This window comes from Oncorhynchus masou, chromosome 25 (genome assembly GCF_036934945.1).
Source record: "Oncorhynchus masou masou isolate Uvic2021 chromosome 25, UVic_Omas_1.1, whole genome shotgun sequence".
NCBI classification, from domain to species: domain Eukaryota; kingdom Metazoa; phylum Chordata; class Actinopteri; order Salmoniformes; family Salmonidae; genus Oncorhynchus; species Oncorhynchus masou.
This window is the reverse complement of record NC_088236.1, coordinates 36,499,809-36,521,771: the sequence shown is the minus strand read 5'-3', so window position 1 is coordinate 36,521,771 and position 21,963 is coordinate 36,499,809. Positions and strand designations below refer to the sequence as shown.

General features: G+C 41.7%; 1 protein-coding gene across 1 annotated transcript; it reads right to left on the bottom strand.

The window, feature by feature from the left end:
• Positions 1-357: 357 nt before the first annotated feature.
• On the bottom strand, positions 358-21,836 carry eeig1a (estrogen-induced osteoclastogenesis regulator 1a). Its single transcript, XM_064937562.1, has 12 exons — positions 21,510-21,836; positions 21,159-21,327; positions 5,448-5,568; positions 5,170-5,199; positions 4,265-4,381; positions 2,129-2,175; positions 1,857-2,002; positions 1,606-1,713; positions 1,313-1,508; positions 1,022-1,143; positions 834-903; positions 358-751 (listed from the first exon to the last, which is right to left on the bottom strand). Exons 2-12 carry the CDS (start codon positions 21,302-21,304, stop codon positions 706-708), a joined length of 1,149 nt encoding a protein of 382 aa, XP_064793634.1. The 5' UTR covers positions 21,305-21,327; positions 21,510-21,836; the 3' UTR covers positions 358-705.
• Positions 21,837-21,963: the final 127 nt, after the last annotated feature.

Below are 21,963 nucleotides of genomic sequence, written 5' to 3'. Positions count from 1 at the left end.
CTTGAGATTTGTAAACACTAAAAATGACAGGCTAGGACCTACCAGTTGTTTGGGGACATGATTGAAAATCAGAGACTGATCCCTCAACAGGCCATTTCTTCACAGGGGGGCGCCAGAGTACTACAATCTAAATGGGATTGAAACCAGTCAGACCAGTGCTGAGAACTTTCCCTCTTCTCCATCACCAGCTCTCCTCCAATAGTGACTAGCACTGTCATCACAGAGATTATCTGGTGCTTTGGGTCATGTATGAGAAAAATACATTCTAAAGTAGCGCATACAATGTGTATTGGATATTTTCTTTACAGTATTACATTTGTCCGATCGTTATTTTTCAATATTTGTGGAAAGGCTGAGGATAGAGAAATGCATGATGTCACTTCCTGATCAACAGGACAAGAAATTTACCATGGAAACAAAGATACTGTAACAACATACAGCTGAAATGAGTTCAGACTTAAGCCACATCTTCTGGGGGTACAACACATTAGAAATAAAGTGCAAAATGACCAGACAAAAACAGTTTACAATCAATCAGACCCCATAGGGTAAACAGATCCACAACTAAACATAACTCTGCGGTACAGTCCTCCTCTCATGGCAACCAGCTCAGCTGGAGCTCCAGGATGACTACCATAGGTTTCTAGAGTTAGTCCACAAGCTTGACCACAGAGGCCTCAACTTAAACTCACATCTTCACCAGTCCTAATGGCTCTCAATCACAACTGGTTCATAGACACCGGCGGACACCCTGAAAGAATGAAAAGTAGGAGAGTAAGAGGTGTGTGTGTGTGTGTGTGTGTGTGTGTGTGTGTGTGTGTGTGTGTTCTCACCTGTTTCCAAGCTGTAGCTCATTCAGGGAAGTGGTCCCGTCTCTACTGACAAACAGTCGCAGGTTACTGTCTGAAGAGGAAACAATCACACCAAGAGAGAGCCAAATGAAACACAGTACAATAGAGGCAGTTATGTACAAAAGAGATTGCAAAAATGTGCTGGACAAGTGAAAGGGCAGCCTTCATACCTTCAGTGTTACTTATGTCACCAAAGTTCTGGCTCTGGACGATCTTTTCAACTATATCATCAGCATCGATGCGGGTGTCATTCACCCAGGAGGGATGGCTCTCCACAGAATCCTGCTTCCTCCTGTCACAGGGTGGAAGGGAAAGGCCCAGTCATTCAACAGCAAGGTGACAAACAGCAGGTACAAAGAACAATATCAGTAGTGTTTCACTGATGGATTGGAGTGTTTCATAGATTGTGAAAACAGACACATTGGGCTAAACACATCTGGTGGGTGGGAGATAGGTCTTGCCTGGGGGGTCTGTTGGATGGCAGGATGGGCCGTGGGGGGCGAGGGGGTCTCTCTGGCCGGCAGATGTCGCTCTCCCTCTCTGGTGGGGTGTCTACGGTCACACTCAGGCCCCCAGAGGTGCTGCTTCCTGTGGAGGTGTTCCTCCGGTGTGTGAGATCAGACATACTGGAGGAGCAGGAGTGCTCGGTGCTATAGCCTGGGGAACAAGAGTTTACATTACTGCCATTGGTGCAATTACAGTAACAAAGAAATATGACCTATGGAGAGGGAAGATGGGGAACAGGAACACACACCTGAGATCTTGCTCAGCTGGCTGGCGTAGCTGGAGTTGCGAGAGTGGCCCGACTGGAACACTTCTCCTGGGCTGGCCACCTGGGTCTGGTCTCGCTCCTCTGGAAGTCCTGACATCAACCAGAACCACACCTCAATTAGTCAGTCCCTCACCATGTCTCCCAGACCTGGGTTAACTGTTTCCTGTTGATGAGATAATCCTAAAACACCCACAGTTACCAGCTTTAAATCGGATCCTTCTTGCACGTCATACCTGAGCTGATGACAGAGGGCCTGGGCTTCATGGACCGGCCCAAAGAAGGGGGACGGTTAGGGGTTCCAGTGCCCTCACCCTTGCAGTCTAGCTGCAGGGTATGGTCCTGGCCTGAGATCGAGATGGACTTGGCTGTGCTGGGAGCGCTGCAAAAAACATGACTGGTCAGTCCACATGTTATACTGTGGGAAAAGTGGTGACAGCAGCAGGTTTACTAAATGTATGATGATGAATGACAGATCAGAGATTTGAGCATCTATCAGGTCACTCACGTTTTAAAGCACGGATCTCCAGAGAGGAGGGTCATCCCGATAGTCACCTTCAGAGAAGATCCAGACAAAGACAACTTTTATTACAATATAAAAAGTAAAAAGACAGTGAGTCATGTTTGCAGTAGCTATATATAAAAGTTCCGCTGAGGTGCTGGGCATCAAAAGCTCTGGGTGATCAGTTGGCATGTGTCACAAGTGGTCCAGAGCCCCACCAATATCCAGGACATTTGTATGCAATTCTGGTATTTCATGTCACAACAAAACATCATATCAGTTAGCAAACATTGTTTATATATATTTTTTAATATGTTTATCTAATAAAGCATACGTGGTTGCTTTCCGATTGCATTGTTGCTTTGGTCAATTTTTATTGAATAAGACTGCTCAAAAATGCAGCAGTTTCAGCGTTGCTCTGTGCTTTGTGTGGTGGAGAGGCAGACAGAGAAAGTACAGAGCATAGGTATCATTGGCACAGGGTGCTGTCACTACATCACCGCAGCACCTGCTGGGAGAGCTAGCCTCTACAGTGCCCAGGGGCCAGGGTTCTGGTCTAAAAGCACAGTTCCAACTACTCCTACAGTTTTGCTTCGATACTGAAGTTTAACTGACGCCCGGCAAAAGACAATTTCCATAGATGGAAGTCAGATATGAAAATTCTCAAGCCACTATAGTCCTCACCTCTTTGCACAAAACATTCATTGAATTATTCAAATAATTGTCACCTTGGACGTTTATTCGAATTTTTTTAATCACTCACAATTACAATTTTATATTCATCCAATGTCTGCCATGTTTTTGGATAACGTGATTCCGTCGTCGCTGCTTGTGCTCAACCAAGAAAGCTCATTGTCTTTAGCAACAGATAAATCAACATCTTATGCCTGCCAACTTTGATTGGACTGATATGTCAACTTCATAGCTAGCTAATTCCTTACCACGCACTGTTAAACACGTCTTCAAGCTAGCTAGCTGAACTAGTTTAAACATGGAACTGTAACTGTGCAATATAAGCAGTGAGGGAATAGCGTCATAAACGTTGCATATTGTTAACCAGACCCCTTTATAATAGGCAGGCAGACGCACGCAATGTCGCAATATTGCAGACCGATTACTAGCTTGTTTACTCTACAAAAGTATGCTCGACTACCATTGTCTTCCGGGTAATAAGAGCTAAAGATATGGGAAGTAGCCATAACCCAAATTTATAACATTTGTGTGTGGCTCAAAACAACATTTCTGGGATTGGTTATTAGTTAATTCAATGTGTAGCCAGTGGAGTGGACTGTTTTCAATGCTTTGTTGATTGAGTTTTCCCCCACCACCATTTTCATGTTAAAACCCCCACTGTGGGTGATCAGAAGAATGATTTCCTTTACCACTCAATATAAAAGTCAGTTTAAACGATTTACCGAACAAAAATATAAAACGCAACATGTGAAGTGAAGTGTTGGTCCCATGTTTCATGGGCTGAAATAAAAATTCCCATAAATGTTCTATATGCGCAAAAAGCTTTCTCTCAAATGTTGTAAACCAATTTGTGTACATCCATGTCAATGAGCACTTTGCCTTTGCCAAGATAATCCATCCACCTGACAGATGTGGCGTATCAGGAAGCTGATTAAACAGCATGATTGTGACACAGATGCACCTTGTGCTGGAGACAGAAGGCCACTAAAATGTGCAGTTTTGTCACACAACACAATGCCACAGATGTCTCAAGTTGAGGGAGCGTGGAATTGGCATGCTGCCTGCAGGAATGTCCACCAAAGCTGTTGCCAGAGAATTTAATGTTAATTTCTCTACCATAAACCGCATCCAATGTCATTTTAGAGAATTTTGCACCCGCAGACCACATGTAACCACGCCAGCCCAGGACCTCCATATCCGGCTTCTTCACCTGCAGGATGGTCTGAGACCAGCCACCCGGACAGCTGATGAAACTGAGGAGTATTTCTTTTGTGGGGAAAAACTCATTCTGATTGGCTGGGCCTGGCTCCCCAGTGGGTGGGCCTATGCCTTTGTTGCTTGTTGACTTTATATATTTTTGTTCAGTATATATATATTAGTTGTTCTGTTCAACCAAACCAAACCCTGAAAAAGTCCCGAGGTCAACAACTCCTGTCCACCCAAGCTTACCTTCAGTATGGAGTTGTCCTGTCTGGTATTCTTGGTGTCGTATCCCTCCAGTAGACAACAGCGGACCGCAGAGCCTGAGCCAGCGAACTCTGCCATGTTTAGGTCAGTAAAACCCAGCTGAGGGAGAGCAACAGTTACATTAAAAGGTAGACTCAGCGATATGACGTAGATAAAGAAAGTAAACAGCATTGTGGGTCAAACTAAGAGTGTTGAAGAGTGAGGGTCCATTTCTCCGCTGTTTTGTTGCCCTGACTACCACGCTGTGTACAGCGTGAAGCAATCCCGTGAACATGAGCCGATACTGTGTGAGAGCAAGGTCTTGCATCTCGCTCATCTCAATATCTGCGGTGCTGCTTGTGGCAATGTCACTTCATTGAGTCTACTTTAAGTACAGTCGTTTTAAACCTTCATATACAGTGACATACATGTAGCCATCTGGATGTAGAGACAGACTGTATATGCTCCAGACACTTAGCCCTACTGTTTCTCATTTTAGTCTCAGGTTATCCAAGAGATGACTCTCATTTCCCTTTCTCCAGGTTTTATTTCCTCGAAGCTACTGTTTACAGATGTGTGTATTTAAGGAAGCCTACTTCCAAAGAGGAAAGGGGTTATATTTAGTTTAAGGAAATCCAGAAGCAGAACGTGAGAAAACACAGGAAGGGTCCCTGGCAACCTGAGTGTGCATTCTCTGTAAACTTTCCCCATCTAATATGGTATATTTTACATATGCTTATACAGGAGTGCCAAAGTTGTTGCTTGTGTTTGTAGAAGTGCGGTGACTAATGTTCCTGTTTAAATGGAGTAAATGGGAGTGTTTGTGTGTGTTGACATCAGGCTACAGTAAATTGTTTAAATGTGTTTATGGATATATGATGGAGTGCTCAGGAGGAGTGGGCTCTTACCTTTGAATACGTTTTTCCTCCTTTGAGTTCCTGTAGAGAAAACAGGAAGAGGGAGATGACTCCTGAGGACTTTGACAGTCAGGCATGCAGTGGAGTGTGTGTTTAGCACTGCTCTACCATCAGATTATAGAGGCTACAGTTAGGGGGTGTTAATTGTACATGGAAAGATGCATAATCCATTATTACATGCAGGAAACTGTAGCCCTGGATGTTCACAGAGATAACAGCATAGAGCTGTGTGTTGGTAAGAGAGAGGTCTCCAATCAGTCAACACAGACCTTCCGCACAGAAACCCGACAGATCGAGGGATCCAGCACTCCAGTTGTGGGGTTGGCACTCATTTTACACAAAAAGGTGAACCTCTTCTTCCATCGAACACAGTTCTCCTGAACCTCCACTCTGTGTGACAAGAGGACAGGGATCAACAAGGGGATGGCACTACAGCACAGATGCATCAATCTCAATTTAAAAAAGGAATTGGTTAACACGTCTGTTATTAGTGTCAAGAGAAATCTAAAGTGGAGAGTGAATGACAGCCATTACCGTTTGAGTGATCTCAAAAAAAGAAGTCACTAATTCAACGTAGCAAATGACATCACTTGTGCATTTGGCCTCTCTTCAATGTCTTGCTCCAATTTTAGAGAAAGTAAACTTGTTGTCGAGGAAAACGGTGAACAATAATCTACAGGCTTCTGTAAAAAGAAAGTTGATGTAATTAGGCCAGTGCCTGACGTCACCCTGTCCACCCATACGGTGAGGAAAATGGATGAGAATACAGAGTGGTTGGCATAAAACATTCCTAGTGATAATCTACTTCCCATGTTCACATGCTTTAAACCCTCCTTCTCCCATCTGGACAGATGGACTGAGTGCAAGCTTTGACAGTACTACAGTCATGCCTCGGCATGGACCCAGTATCCAGCCACTAGTGAATTCAGTGCTTAATGTGGACTATGGAAAGAATAAATAACTTGCAGAGCAAGAGGAGCTAAATGTATAGGGCTAGATATGCATGACCCATCATCTTCAATGCAAACACACAGCCATGGTGGACTGATCGGCCTGATTACTCTAGTGTGTACCACCTTCTGGGAGTGCTCAAACAGTCAGGTATTACCAGACTGCAGTCAACTACACCAGAGGGTACTCAGTGAAACATAACTATCCTTTAAAAAAAAAAAACAGGCAAAACCCAAACACGCTCTACAAGTGAGAAGGCAGTAAATGCAGCAGGCTTCCTGAGCGGTTGATCCAACAGAGACGTAAAGTGCCTTCAGGAAGAATTCCCTTTACTTTTCCACATTTTGTTGTGTTACAGCCTGAATTTAAAATAGTTAAATTGAGATTGTGTCACTGATTTACCCACAATACACCACAACGTCAGAGGAATTTGTAAGGCTTGACGCTGGAGACGAGAAGCAGGTACAGGGAGTGAACATTTAATAAACAAGGGACAGGAAACAGAACAGGAACAGCGCCTGGACAAGGGGGGGGGGAAATAGGACCAGCTGAAGCATGACGTGGGATGGACGCCTGCAGAGCCCACCGAGGCAAGAAGACCTTTTGAGCCAGGTAAGGTGTGGATGCCAGACGTGCTAGCTGAGGCACCCCCGGTTCCATCGGCGACTGCACCCGGACCAGACATCACCAACCAAAACAAAAAACAAAAACTCCCAGATGCTTCCAATTGTGGTGTCAGCATTCTGTAAGGATCAACGCTGGAGACGAGAAGCAGGTACAGGGAGTGAACATTTAATAAACAACGGACAGGAAACAGAACAGGAACAGCGCCTGGACAGGGGAAAAATAACGACATCAACGACAATAATGCTGACACGGGAAACCAACTGAGGAACAGACAGATATAGACGAGGCAATGAACAAAGTAAAAGGAGTCCATGTGAGACCAATATTGTGCAGCTGTGCATAAGGATGGTGACAGGTCGCGTAATGAAGGGCAGCCTGGCACCCTCAAGTTCTGGAGTAAGAATGTGATGTAGACAGGTGTAGACCTTTCTGTGAAATGCTTACTTACAAGCCCTAAACCAACAATGCAGTTAAAGAAAAATATGTATGAAAAATATTTACTAAATAAACCAATGGGAAAAAAAGAGCTACAATAAAATAAGGCTACATACAGGGTTACCGGTATCGAGTACCACTGTTTATATTTTCAAGCATGGTGGTGGCTGCATCATGTTATGGGTATGCTTGTCATCGGAAAGGGAGGTTTTTGAGGATAAAAAGAAACGGAATACAGCTATAAGCGCAGGCAAATCCTAGAGGAAAACCTGGTTCAGATGGTTTTCAGACACTGGGAGATGAATTCACCTTTCAGCAGGACAATAACCTAAAACACATGGGCCAAATCTACACCGGAATTGCTTACCAAGACAACATTGAATGTTCCTGAGTGGCCTAGTTACAGTTGACTTAAAATCGTCTTGAAAAATCTATGGCAAGGCTGTCTAGCAATGAGCAACAATCAACGACAGAGCTTAAAGATTTTTTTAAAGAATAAATGGGCAAATATTGTACAATCCAGATGTGCAAAGCTCTTAAAGACTTACAGCTGTAATCGCAACCAAAGGTGCTTCTACAAAGTATTGACTCAGGAGTATTTATTCATTTAATTTAATTAGCTAAAATTTCTTTAAAAAAAATCACTTATGGGGTGTTGCGTGTAGATCCGTGAGAAGAAAAAAATATTTAATCCATTTAGAATTCAGGCTGTAACACAACAAAATGTAGAATAAGTCAGGGGGTATGAATACTTTCTGAAGGCACTGTACCTAAGAGTGACCATCACTGTTCTGAAATAAGCACAGAGGAGTACTACAGTCCCTTTGGTCAAGCAACAGAAAATAAACTCACTGCCATTCAGGTTGGGTGTTGTGCAAAGAGGAAGAATTTTCCCTGTGTACAGCGGTCAGATAGCACATGGTCTCTAACCAGCTGACACTTTGATTAACTAGCTGCAGAGGGGCTTCAGTATAGTGGTGGGTAGTCGTGCCTTGGCCATGTGCCCTGCAAGGAGCCAACGTGTTCCTACTCCATGCCATGCAAGGGAGTGGCGTCATAGGATCATCTGTCCAAAGAAAAGTTCCAGGTGAGCCACGTGTAATCCCTACAGTACCTCTACATCAGGGACAGCATGTCCCCAACTGCACACATGGCTTTTACGATGCAGACCCCAAGTATCAATTCCACACTTTAGGCATACTATCTGAAGTCACATGACTGACAGTGACACTTTATACACTGCTTGACTAGTACATGGCTGTCCCCTCTGCATTGACACATGGCTAAAATGCAAGAGATGTGATCCAGCCTTCCACATAATGAATATATAGCACTGTTTAAGTTAATAAAATTCTTCCCTTCTCTAGTATGAGTGTCAGTTCCACAAAAACTGAACCCGACCACAGCAAGCATTTAGATTTACACTAGGAACCATCGTCGTGCGGTGAAACATCAGAAGTCATACATTTTCAATGGAAGGAAAGCGAAAGAAGAGGGGGCGGGGAGACCGGTAAAAGCGATGCGAGCATGGGTAAGGGAGCCGAGTAGGTCGGGACTAAAGTTGGAGAAAGCTGAACTTTATTTACAGTTGAAGTCGGAAGTTTACAAACACTTAAGTTGAAGTCATTAAAACTCATTTTTCAACCACTCCACAAATTGATTGTGAATAAACTATAGTTTTGGCAAGTTGGTTAGGACATCTACTTTGTGCACAACACAAGTAACTTTTCCAACAATTGTTTACAGACAGATTATTTCAAAGATAACTCACTGTATCACAATTCCAGTGGGTCAGAAGTTTCCATACACTAAGTTGACTGTGCATTTAAACAGCTTGGAATATTCCAGAAAATGTCATGACTTTAGAAGCTTCTGATAGGCTAATTGACATCATTTGAGTCAAATGGAGGTGTACCTGTGTATGTATTTCAAGGCCTACCTTCAAACTCAGTGCCTCTTTGCTTGACATCATGGAAAAAAATCTAAAGAAAATCAGCCAAGACATCAGAAAAACCTCCACAAGTCTGGTTCATTCTTGGGAGCAATTTCCAAAAGCCTGAAGGTACCACGTTCATCTGTACAAACAATAGTACGCAAGTATAAACACCATGGGACCATGCAGCCGTCATACCACTCAGGAACTAGATGCGTTTTCTCCTAGAGATGAACATACTTTGGTGTGAAAAGTGCAAATCAATCCCAGAACAACAGCAAAGAACCTTGTGAGGATGCTGGAGGAAACAGGTACAAAAGTATCTATATCCACAGTAAAAAGAGTCCTATATCGACATAACCCGAAAGGAATCTCAGCGAGGAAGAAGCCACTGCTCCAAAGCCACATAAAAAAGCCAGACTACTGTTTGCAACTGCACATGAGGACGAATATCTGACTTTTTGGTGAAATGTCCTATTTTTGTTTTATCAGACCAGAGAACTGTTTGGCCATAATGACCTTTGTTAAGTTTGGAGGAAAAAGGGGGAGGCTTGCAAGCAGTTGAACACCATCCCAACTGTGAAGCACAGGGGTGGCAGCATCATGTTGTGGTGGTGCTTTGTTGCAGGAGGGACTGGTGCACTTCACAAAATAGATGGCATTATGTGGAAGGAAAAGTATGTGGATATATTGAAGCAAAATCTCAGGACATCAGTCAGGAAGTTAAAGCTTGGTTGCAAATGGGTCTTCCAAATGGACAATGACCTCAAGCATACTTCCAAAGTTGTGGCAAAATGTCAAGGTATTGGAGTGGCCATCACAAAGCCCTGACCTCAATCCTATAGAACATTTGTGGGCAGAAATGAAAAAGTGTGTGCTTGCAAGGAGACCCTACAAGCCTGACTCAGTTACACCAGCTGTCAGGAGGAATGGGCCAAAATTCACCCAACTTATTGTGGGAAGGTTGTAGAAGGCTACCCAAAACGTTTGACACAAATTAAACAATTTAAAAGGCAATGCTACCAAATACTAATTGAGTGCGTGTAAACTTCTGACCCCCTGGGAATGTGATGAAAGAAGTCAAGGCTAAAATAAATCACTCTCTAGTATTATTCTGACATTTCACATTATTAAAATAAAGCGGTGATCCTAACTGACCTAAAACAGGGAACGTCTACTAGGATTAAATGTCAGGAATTGTGATAAACTGAGTTTAAATGTATTTGGGTAAGGTGTATGTAAACTTCCGACTTCAACTGTAAATCATCTGCGATATTGCGACGGGAGTGACCAATCGAAGCTCCTACTGGATTGGCTGACAATGGCGAGGCTAGCGTTGCTAGGAGAGTGCCACTTGTATAGCGTTAACGGCCAGTTATGGATCAGCGCAAACTGGTGGCAGCTGCTGCTAACACTCCCCTCCCCTTCACCCATTATATTTTTGCAACTCTAACCAACACTGCACATCCAGTAACACTTTTTCCTCCCTTCCCAGTCTCTCTTTTTATGAATCTCTCACTTTAGGTCAGGAATGACTGAAACCCAGCTATGGTGTGTTAAGCCAATTGGCCAAATAAAATAGTTGTTTACTAGAGAAACTTAAAAAACAAGTCATAACTCCACTACTGCTGCTTTGTATTACAAAAACAGATTCCAGCTATTTGATTGGCTAAAAACCTTTAGTAATAGTACGCCTACAAACTCCAACAAATTGCATGACTATAAACATTTGGTCATACTTAAATGTCTAACATACACGAGTTCCCCATTTCCTCTCTCAATGACTCATCTTGTACATTCTATAAATGTTTTAAAACACTTTTTATGCAAGTATTTTTGTTCACTACCATTTTAGATTTTTCAACTCTAATTGGTTCTTTATATAGTCGTCCCCTCATGTTTTGCCTTGGTCCTTAATGCTGTGCCTCACACACTTGTTTAGCTCTTATCAGGAGCACCACACTAATCACTGCCCCCCTTTGGTCTGTCTCTGAAAACGTTCTCAGCCACATTCCACATACCAGATGGCTTTATTCAACCACCATGGCAACCACACGCCTCAAATCCCCGACTACAGCGTTCATTCAAAATGAGAGTGAAAGAGCTAGAGCACTGAGGAGAGAGACATGGGGGGAGGGGGTCTGGAGACAACACTTAACAACCAAACTCATTGTAACAGCGGTATCTGAGACATTCTCAGAGTCAGTTCACAGATACAGAAGGCCACAATGTCACAGAGAGTAATCAACAGGGATCTCACCAAGGAAACGCAACGCAACACACAACACACTGAGAAAACAAGGGGAGATATACAATATCTGAACAATGTTGAAAGACAATCCTCATTGGAGGCCAGCCCAGTTCTCGACACCAGCATGACCGGTTACATCCAGACCCAGAGAGAGTTAAAGTGATCACAAAACAACACAAACATCAGTTAACAAAACTCAAAAAGGAAAATGCAAGAGTTGTGGCAATAAAACTACACAGGAAAAGGAAAAAAAAGGTGAGAACTATGACTATTGACTGAAACGGATTGAAAGTTTACACAACTGGCAGATGTTGTCAAAAAAGGAAACAAGTCAGTGGAACAAGAAGTTGTTCACCACATTGAAATCACTGTCATATCCACTAGTAGCTATATCAAAAGGAATTTGTTTATTTGAGAGCTACAGTACACCGTCACCCCCTACTGTACCCCAGCTTAGGATGACTCACTCAGTCAGGCACGCTTTACTATGGGATTCTTATCTCCCATCCTGTCCCAGAGGCTGGGTGCTGTCCTCAGGCACTCTACAGCAGCAACACAAAATAGCAGCAGGCCTGTGTCAGTCACTGGCCCCTGACAGAACTCGGATAAACAGCCTAGCCCTGGAAGAGAGCAGTGTGGAGAGCTGAGGAAGCTGCAGTGAATGAGGACTTCAGGCCATGGTAGAAACAGTACACTGAGCCTATACTTGACTTTGAAAAATCTCTTTTGGTTATTGAACTACAGTAAGTGAAGTGGATTTACACCCGGTAACAGAATTGCATCATGGGTCCCTGATTGGTATTACACAGAAATGTGTTATTATGGATATGAATGTCATTCTCTGTATGGTAATGTATTCTAAATATGTACACAAAATTAGAAATATGCAATATCCTCCATTGCATATAGGGTATCATTCTACACACTAGTTATTATTTTAATGAACTCCGCCCCACAACAAAAAATTAATTTGGTTGGTCCGAACCAAGTACCATATTCATACTGAACAAAAAAACACAACATGTAACAATTTTACTGAATTACAGTTCATATAAGGAAATCAGTCAATTGAAATAAATGCATTAGGCCCTAATCTATGGATTTCCTGACTGAGCAAGGGTGCAGCCCTGGGAGGACATAGGCCAGCCACTGGGGCCCAGCCAATCAGAATTTGTTTTTTTTCCCACAAAAGGGCTTTATTACAGATAGAAACACTCAGCTTCTGCGTGGTTGGTCTCCCGCAGGTGAAGAAGCCAGATGTGGAGGTCCTGGGCTGGCGTGGTTACATGTGGTCTTCGGTTGGAGGCTGGTTGGACGAACTGCCAAATTCTCAAAAATTAATGTTGGAGGCAGCTTATGGTAGAGAAATTAACATTAAATTCTCTGACAACAGCTCTGGTGGACATTCCTGCAGGTAGCATGCCAATTGCATGCTACCTCAAAGGTTGAAGCATCTGTGATAGCGTGACAAAACTGCACATTTAAAAAAGTGGACCCTTATTGTCCCCAGCACAAACTACACCTGTGTAATGATCAAGGTGTTTAATCAGCTTCTTGATATGCCACCCTTGTCAGGTGGATGGATTATCTTGGCAAAGGAGAAATGCTCACTAACAGGAATGTAAACACATTGTGCACAAACAGAGATAAAAGGGTTTGGTGCGTATGGAACATTTCTGGGATTTGTTGTATTTCAACTCAAGAAACATGGGATTAACACTATACATGTTGCGTTTATATTTTTGTTCAGTAATAACACCGGTTTGGACATCAAACTAGAGTACAGTTCAGCAGAGTAGAGTTCAGTACAATTCAATAAATTAGTGTACTCAACTCTACTTACATTTTAAAAACTTGTGAAACAGTCGTTTCAGATTTTGTCCAGTCCAAATCTGAACCAATCTTTGAGTAAGTTTACAAGCACACTAATAGTTTGATATTAAATGGATTATGGCAGTAGGCCGATTATGCAATACTCTTTATAGTCATAAGGTCAAAAACAAAGCATAAACCGATTAAAACACCTGGTTTTCTGAGCAATCTTTCAAATAATTATGAGATGTAAACGCCTTAAAAATCGGTCATCCAGCGGTGTATTTGATCTAGCCGTGTGCTTGCCGCAACTGATCGAGCCTCCCTCTTTAGCGCGAGTTAAGTGTGTTCGGAACAAAATGAATGTATGCGTAGTAGAATTAATTTTCACATACAAACTTAACATGCATGAACTCAGAATCAAATATGCTCCCCAAAAATAACATGTTCGCTGTGGTAGAACATTATCTTGATTGGCAATTTTCTGCATTTATAAGTGCCATCAGGTAGCCTGATTTCAGATGTGTCCATGTAAACAGGATTATTGGGGAATCGTTCTTGCAAAGCATGTAAACATTTAAAATTAAACTATTATATTTATCGATCCACAATAAATTACATTATTGTGTGAATGTAACCGTACTCATTGACGTCTATGTTTGGGCCAAATCAAGGCCAGTCCGGACCAAAAACTACATCTGTGGATGTTGAAAACAAGGCAGGGAGGACTGACCAAAGATCAACTACTTTTCAACATCCATGGACGTCCGGTATTGGTTGGTGCACAGTTGTTAAGGATGCTGGTTACAGTAAATGCAAAGAGGGGGATCATGGGTAGGTGTCAGTAAGAGCTGGGAGAGATGACATTAACTGGAGAGAGAAGCAGAAAGGTGGAGGGAGGGGTTGTCCAGACTGTTTTAACACTTGCTTTGCAGGTGACCCAACTGTGGTTTGTGACTAATATGATTACCCATTGTAGCAAATTCAAATGCAGTAAATCAGTTACTGATTTTCCAGAAATTCTGTTACCAATTCTTAAGCAAGGCAAATAATTTATCCAAAACTAAGTATAAGTGTTGATATTAGTTGGCAGGGGCCTTTACTTCAACAGGATTGTGTTTTGATGTATTTATAAACCCCCTTTAAAAACGGGTTCTGGTAGATGTTTTCCAATACCCCTTTTCCATCTGTGTGACGACAAATCAAATCCTTTGCTTATTCTTAAAATTTTGGATAGAACATTTTTGAAAAATGTATAAACCTTGTGTAAAAAATGTATTAAAAAATATATATAAATACAATCCTAGCTGATAATTGACATGCTCCTTTGAACTTTACATGTTGGTGCTTATGGGTCCTTTTACATGGAAATGCCCTTGTCTAATCAAGGCGTATGAAGCTCCAGTCCAGGCCATTAATGCAGTTATCAAATGTAGGCAATGTTGCATTTCAATACAAAATACAGTCAGTAGCCTGCACTAATACTAAATTAGCATGTACACTGTAAATTCATTGAAAGTGAAGGCCATTTTAAAACAGGATGCTCCTCTTGATTACCTGGTCAAAGACCAGAAGAGGCGTGGCAGACCCTCGTCTCTGTTCTATGGATGGGGCAAAAGAGGTGATGGGAAAACAGGAAACAGCTGGACAGCAGCCTGTCCCAGTGAGTCAACCTCCACGTCCGCTAATTTTACTCTTCTTTCAATTCCCCCACTCTCCACTTCACTCATTCTTCCATTAACGGTCATCAAAATTGCAATAAAAAAAGTTTCTAAAACAATGGTGATAAATGCAACAGTTGGACAATGTATGAAGATACTCCAAACCTGTCAATCCATCAGATACTGACTGAATTATAGCACATAAAACATTTTACTGGCACAGACAACTAATGAATGGAATTCAGGTATTCAATTTATTATTAACTTTTTTTTTTCTTAGAATGCACTAATTATATATATATATATATATATATATATATATATATATATATATATATATATATACACTAATTTTAAATACCTGATTCCATTTTATATATATATATATATATATATATAAAATGGAATCAGGTATTTAAAATTGTGTGGGAAGGGGGGTAGATGTGCCTCATTTGCATAAATGCACAGGTTACATTTGCATGTATGAATAAATTAACGGGGGGGGGGGGGGGGGCTGCAACCATCAAAAACTTACTGTCTACCTTTCCCTGCATTCACCTGCCCTGTCTAGACTGCCTCGTGAATTACTGTTCTAACATTCTGTTGCATTATTCAACAAGTGTGTCAATTGCAGGAAACCCTCTGATTAAAAATCAACACACTTGGCTCTAGATTACACCTACTGTATGCATAATTTACATTGTTTGCGAGATCTAATATCACTATAATCCAAGTGTTCATTTTTGAGAGTTGCTTTCATTACAGCGCATCTAATTTGCAAATAATTCAACTGTAATAAATGATTACCTTTTCAAAGACACAAAAAATGAACACCCATCAAAATAAAGGGATCCTTCTTGTGATGATGCGTTAAATCCCAGACGAAGCGTTAGCGTTCTTATAGACGCAACGGAAAGACAATGTATTCCATTGAACTCTTTTCAGCTATTACTGGGGTGTGTTTGACATGACACTACAAACATTTCCATTGTCGTAACGTTGACGGGGGAAAACGATAGGTACAAGCAAGAGTATGAAAGCATCGCAGGAGTAAAATGAAAGTATCCAGCATGATTTAAGTGACAAGTGTATTTTGCACCCCTCAAACACAGGAAATAGATATCTGAAAAAGACAGATTTATTTTTATTGATTTATTTAACCTTTAACTAAGCAAGTCAGTTAAGAACCAATTCTTAATAACAATGAAGGCCTACCCTGGCCAAACCCTAACGACGTTGGGCCGATTGGGAGTCCCATAGGGCGGGGCACAATCACAGCCGGTTGTGATACAGCCTGGAATTGAACCAGGGTCTGTAGTGACGCCTCTAACACTGAGATGCAGTGCCTTAGACCGCTAAGCCATTCATGTGGGCGGGGCATGAGTGTTGCTACTTCCATCCAGTTGTCCATGATCAGATGTGTCCTCTGTTAATCAGGAAGGAGAGCAGTCTGTGTGCAGCAGGCATCCAGGCAGGGAAGAGGGAACCTGCACATTCCCCACCATGACTGTACCATGCAGCCCAGGCCAAATCTTATCCAGTTCAGGAAATGGATCAAAATCAGGCCCGCACTGCCACATCAAACAACACGCTCTGCTCACTGCTGGCTCTTAAAGCTAGACTCAAACAAAACAGATATGGGTGCTAAAACACAAACCCATGCATGGGAGTACAAATGGCTCTTCCTCTGCTAAACCCTACAGGGGAATGTATGGCTCGCTGGCAGCCACTGGGCTGTTTTCCCTTTTACATTTGGCATGAAGAACAGTGGTAATTCAGCACAGAAAGCAATATACAATATGTAGTGTAGCTCTTAGCAAGACCTGCATCAGAAGACCCAAAAATGAGCTTCCAGAGTCACATAACAGCATGTGATTTCCCCCTTGCTTACGGCTTGTGTTGCAACCATTAGGACTGAAGCATTTCCACACTATGGGGCATGGCCCATTGGTCAAACTCCATGGATTTCAGAACTATTTCAGACACAACAACAGAACAAAGGGAGTTGTGTGTACTGCACTCCCCAGGCCCTGTGACATAACACGACATCTCTAGCAGAGACAGTGGGATCCCCCCCCCCCAAATTAGTCTCTTTTTCTAAGAAGCCCTTGTTTTCTGCACTTGGGTAACAGAGATAATCAGAGAGAGAGTTGATAGATAACTCGAGCAGATTGGATAGAGACAACCTGTTATATAATGCTCAAAAACAGGCTTCATGGGTGCACAGCACACCAGGGTCTTGTATCATCGCATGGTAAAGGAGGTAGAGGGCAACATAGTTAAAAAAGAAGTGTGTTAATCAATGATGACAGGCATAGGAGAGAAACAAAAGCCATACACAGACCTGGGACACAGGGTGGCCACAGTTCAGAAGTTCAGTTAGGACATACTGCATCATAATGTTCTCCATAGTGGGGAGAAAGATGAGCTCTTATCTGAAAGCACAGAAAAATGGTTTCCTCACAGGTCAACCAGACGGGACATGCTCCAGCTATTCAGAGGTGGAAGAACCTGACTGGTAATATGGAATCAAAGACAAATTCAAAGTGTGAAAGGAAACTCAGCTGTATATTAATAAAATTTCAAGGACATTTCCAATATGTATGACTGTGTGCAGTCCTGCTGGCAGTGTAAACTGAGGCTGACATGAACAGTGTTCTCTATATACACACACAAACGTATGGGGACACCCATTCAAATTAGTGTATTGAGCTATTTCAGCCACAACCGTTGCTGACATATTTAAAATTGAGCACACAGCCATGCAATCTCCATAGACAAACATTGGCAGTAGAATGGCCTTACTGATGCAACCTTCATCAAACTTCTGTCCTGCTAGAGCTGCCCCGGTAAACTCTAAGTGCTGTTATTGTGAAGTGGAAACATCTAGGAGCAACAACGGCTCAGCTGAGAAGTTGTAGGCCGCACAAGCTCACAGAACGGGCCCACCAAATGCTTAAGCACATAGAGTGAAAAAAATAACCTCTCCTCAGTTGCAACACTCACTACCGAGGTCCAAACTGCCTCTAGAAGCAACGTCAGCACAATAACTTTTTGTTGGGAGTTTCATGAAATGAGTTTCCATGGCCGAGCAGCCGCACACAAGCCTAAGATCACCATGTGCAATGCCAAGCATCAGCTTGAGTGGTGTAAAGCTTGCCGCCATTGGACTCTGGAGCAGTGGAAACATGTTCTCTGGAGTGATGAATCACGCTTCACCATCTGGCAGTCCGACGGATGAATCTGGGTTTGGCCGAAGCCAAGAGAACGCTACCTGCCGAATGCATAGTGCCAACTGTAAAGTTTGGTGGATGAAGAATAATGGTCTGCAGCTGTTTTTCATGGTTCTGGCTAGGCCCCTTAGTTCCAGTGAAGGGAAATCTTAACGCTACAGCATGCAATGGCATTCTAGATGAGTCTGTGCTTCCAACTTTCTTGAAACAGTTCCTGTTTCAGCATGACAATGCCCCCGTCCACAAAGCGAGGTCCATACAGAAATGGTTTGTCGAGATCGGTGTGGAAGAACACGGCCTGCACAGAGCTGTGATTTTAACCCCATCGAATACCTTTGGGGTGAATTGGAACGCCGACTGCGAGCCAGGCCTAATCGCCCAACATCAGTGCCCAAACTCACTAAATGCTCGTGGCTGAATGGAAGCAAGTCCCTGCAGCATTGTTTCAACATCTAGTGGAAAGCCTTCCCAGAAGAGGGACAGCAAAGAGGGACCAACTGAATATTAATTCCCATGATTTTGCAATGAGAGGTTTGACAAGCAGGTATCCACATGACCAAAAGTAAAAAATGTGGCTTGACAAATGCTTATGAACTCAGATCCAAACAGTTCTCTTTGAGACAATACTCAGGATCCGTTGATCATGTTTTTGCACAGCTACCCTTCATCCAATGTCACACAACCCTCTACCTAACATTGTGAAAGCCCCAGAGAAGCATCACTTCCCTCTCCAGCCTACTTTTCAACAAACACTCCCAGATCAAATACCAGACTCCTTTTGCATTCCCATTTATATTACTAAAGTAAACAACGCCCCCTCACATAAACATGTGTTGTATTTCACCAGGTGTTAGTATGCCAGTGTTTGGGTGTGTAGCTGAAGGAGAGGAAGAGCAACAACATTCTACAATCTCTACTTCCATCATTTTTACTAAAAGCTCTCCCATCTCTGTACAATTAATGTTGTGTGCTTTAGGGAAGGAGTCAGTAGGTGTCAGTTTTCACAATCAGATCCAGATCATTACAAGTCACCCCGTCTGCCCAAAGTGAGCTAATTCCTCCTGGTAAATGTCCTCTAACTCCAACCACTACACTCTGTCTGGAGCAACATGGAAAAGACACAAAAGCTGTTGATGTGTTGAGGTTGGGGAGGGGAAGGATTGTATGTGACTTGAATGGAAATGTACAACTTGGAGGACAGAGAGCTTAGACAAATGTCTGCAGAGGGCTTTTCTCCAACTCAATTCTTTCTTATGACCCAGTTACCAGTCTGACCCACTTGGCTTGGTTCTAAACCAGAGCTTGGAAGTTAATGCTGTATCAGTGGCCTGCCATATTCCAGCCACAAACCCTTCATCTTAAGGATCTGCCCCGTGCTACGTTAGCTCACTCGTCCCGCAGGGGACCCACCTATCCTGTAGGGGTTCATTTGTTTTTTAGCCATTTGGTTTGCCCCCCACACACACCATGATTTTTGTGATTTTCACATTTTGTCCATATAATTGTCATTTGGAGGAAGGATTGTTGACATATATTTGACATTTATATCAAAAAGCATAATTGAGAAATAATTTAGCAAAGTTGGCAAAAAAAATTATACTTCATAGTGTTTCATCTGTAGGTGCTACAAAGCAAAGATTGGTGTCATATGAAGCTGTATCGCTTGCTCTGTAATATGAGTAGTACTTTGATTTCAAAAACTCATTTTTTACATTCATTTATGAATATAGAAAGATAAAACATGAATATTGAAAATATAATATTTGGGATTTTGATCATTTTCCCATATATTGTTGAACATAATATGCTGTACGGGCATATCAAAGTTCCAGAGTGGGATCTCTGTTACTGTTACAGTTATTGTCTAATTTGTAAGCATTACCAACAGAGTGAATGTTTAAATCAGTGGTATTTAAACTTTTTCAGCAGGGACCCCATTTTTAAAATCAGAATTTCTGGCGACCCCACCCCAAATCTTATTACAAAATCTTTTTTTTTTTTTTAATCAAACTATTTAGATTTTTACATCAACAAATAACCTTCAATTCATGAAAATGACAAGAAACCAATAAATATATTTACTCAATAAAAATGGTATCTTTCAAATGATCTTTCTCAAAAACGTGTGTATATTGTTTAATGACCTGTACTCTTAATTTGTAGTCGCCAATCAAAAAAAAAAAAAAAAAAAAAAAAAAAGACATTGTTTGGTTCACATTTTAGCAACCCCACTGCAGTTCCGGTCACGACCCGACTTTGAATACCAATTGTTTAAATTGATTCAAAATGATGGCCCTCTGCTGGTGATTTGTGGGATGTGCAATGATATAGTTAAAAGGAGGGCTGTGATTGGTTACATTGCCATTTGCTCTGTATAAAATGGACCATAACTTTAAAACTAGCAGAGATCACACTCTGGAACGTTGATATGCCAGTACAGTGTATTATGTTCAACAATATATAGAAACATTTTGAAAATATACCAAATTGATGTTTATATTCTTCCATATATTAATGTAAAAATGATTTTTATTGAAATAATAATACAACTGCATTTTTGGCATCTACAGATGAAACATTATAGTCTTAAAGGAGGCCTGGGTAAGGCCAAAATGTAATACATATGCCAACTTTTATTAATTATTTTTTATTTATGCTTTTAGATACAAATGTCTAGGTCAAAAATACTTCCTCCAAAGCACTATTCTATGGATTACATTTCGTGAAAATCCCGTGAGGAATCACTGATATGAAGCTTAAGGATGGTTGGTTAACAACTAAAATATATAGATGAAGTTATGGATGCAAGGACTAACAGTGCATAAGACCAACATGACCATTTTAGTCAGGCCTAGGCTACTTTGAATCTACACATGTTTTGTTTACAAAGGCATTGTTTACAAACAATGCAGTAAAACAACATTATGTTTTGGGTTATGATAGAGTAAGAGTGGTGAGGCATTTCACAAGTTATAACATTATGACAGCAGTTTGGTTATTATGTAGACTACTGTATTGACCATGCGACATGCGCACAATTCATGCCCACAGCGAGCAAAAAAACCAAAACATTTTACCTTGATGAAGTTGCAACAAAGTCTCCACCGTCCAACAATCGAAGCTTGCAGAACAATACTCCGTTGACAAAAGGCACAGCGGTCAGCTCCTCCAATGTCAAATGTGTCTGAAACTTGAATTTCTTCTTTTTCACAAAAAAAGCCATTGATGAAGGATATTTTAATGAACCTATAAACAACGATAAAAAAAAACATGATTAAGGTGCTGATAAGCCTCGTTCATAGATAAAAACGCGACAGCCTACATAAAATATTATTCATATTACATTCTAAACCGATGTGGTGAATATAACACATTGAAACAAACTTGCAAACTGATAAAATGATCATCCCAAAACATTGATTACATACCTTGAGACCGAACCACAGTTTAGATTGTCACCTCACAACTTTTTCTTGTGCGCTTGATGCAATGCGGGCTCAAATGCTGTTGGGCTAACGACCCGCCAGCTTAGAGAACAAACCATAGTAGAACAAGCAACACATTTGTCTGAAACGTTTCTGTTCAAACCAGCCTCTGATGCTATATGAAATACAAATCATGACATGTATCTCTTTTTCACATATCGCCAGCTAAAGATAGGAAAGAGACAATTCACATGCCAATGGTGACCCACACTCTTAAAGAAAGACAACCCTAATGGACAGTATTATTATCCCGAAACAATACCGTTGATGGAGTTCGAATACCTGAGCCACGGTGTACCGGTCTATGGCCGGTGACGTGACGGGAAAAACGGTGAGGGAGGAGCGCCCTTCTCAAAACAAACAGTAATCTGCGCTTGTTGTCAAGAAGGCATTATGG

Bases quoted from the DNA above. Each gene is read 5' to 3' on its own strand.
- eeig1a (XM_064937562.1), bottom strand. From the start codon at position 21,304: ATGGCTTTTTTTGTGAAAAAGAAGAAATTCAAGTTTCAGACACATTTG. The intron at 2,003-2,128 runs GTGAGTGACCTG...TGTTTTTTGCAG, and splicing joins GGAGATCCGTGCTTTAAAAC to CGCTCCCAGCACAGCCAAGT. The intron at 752-833 runs GTGAGAACACAC...TCATTCTTTCAG, and splicing joins GAGCTACAGCTTGGAAACAG to GGTGTCCGCCGGTGTCTATG.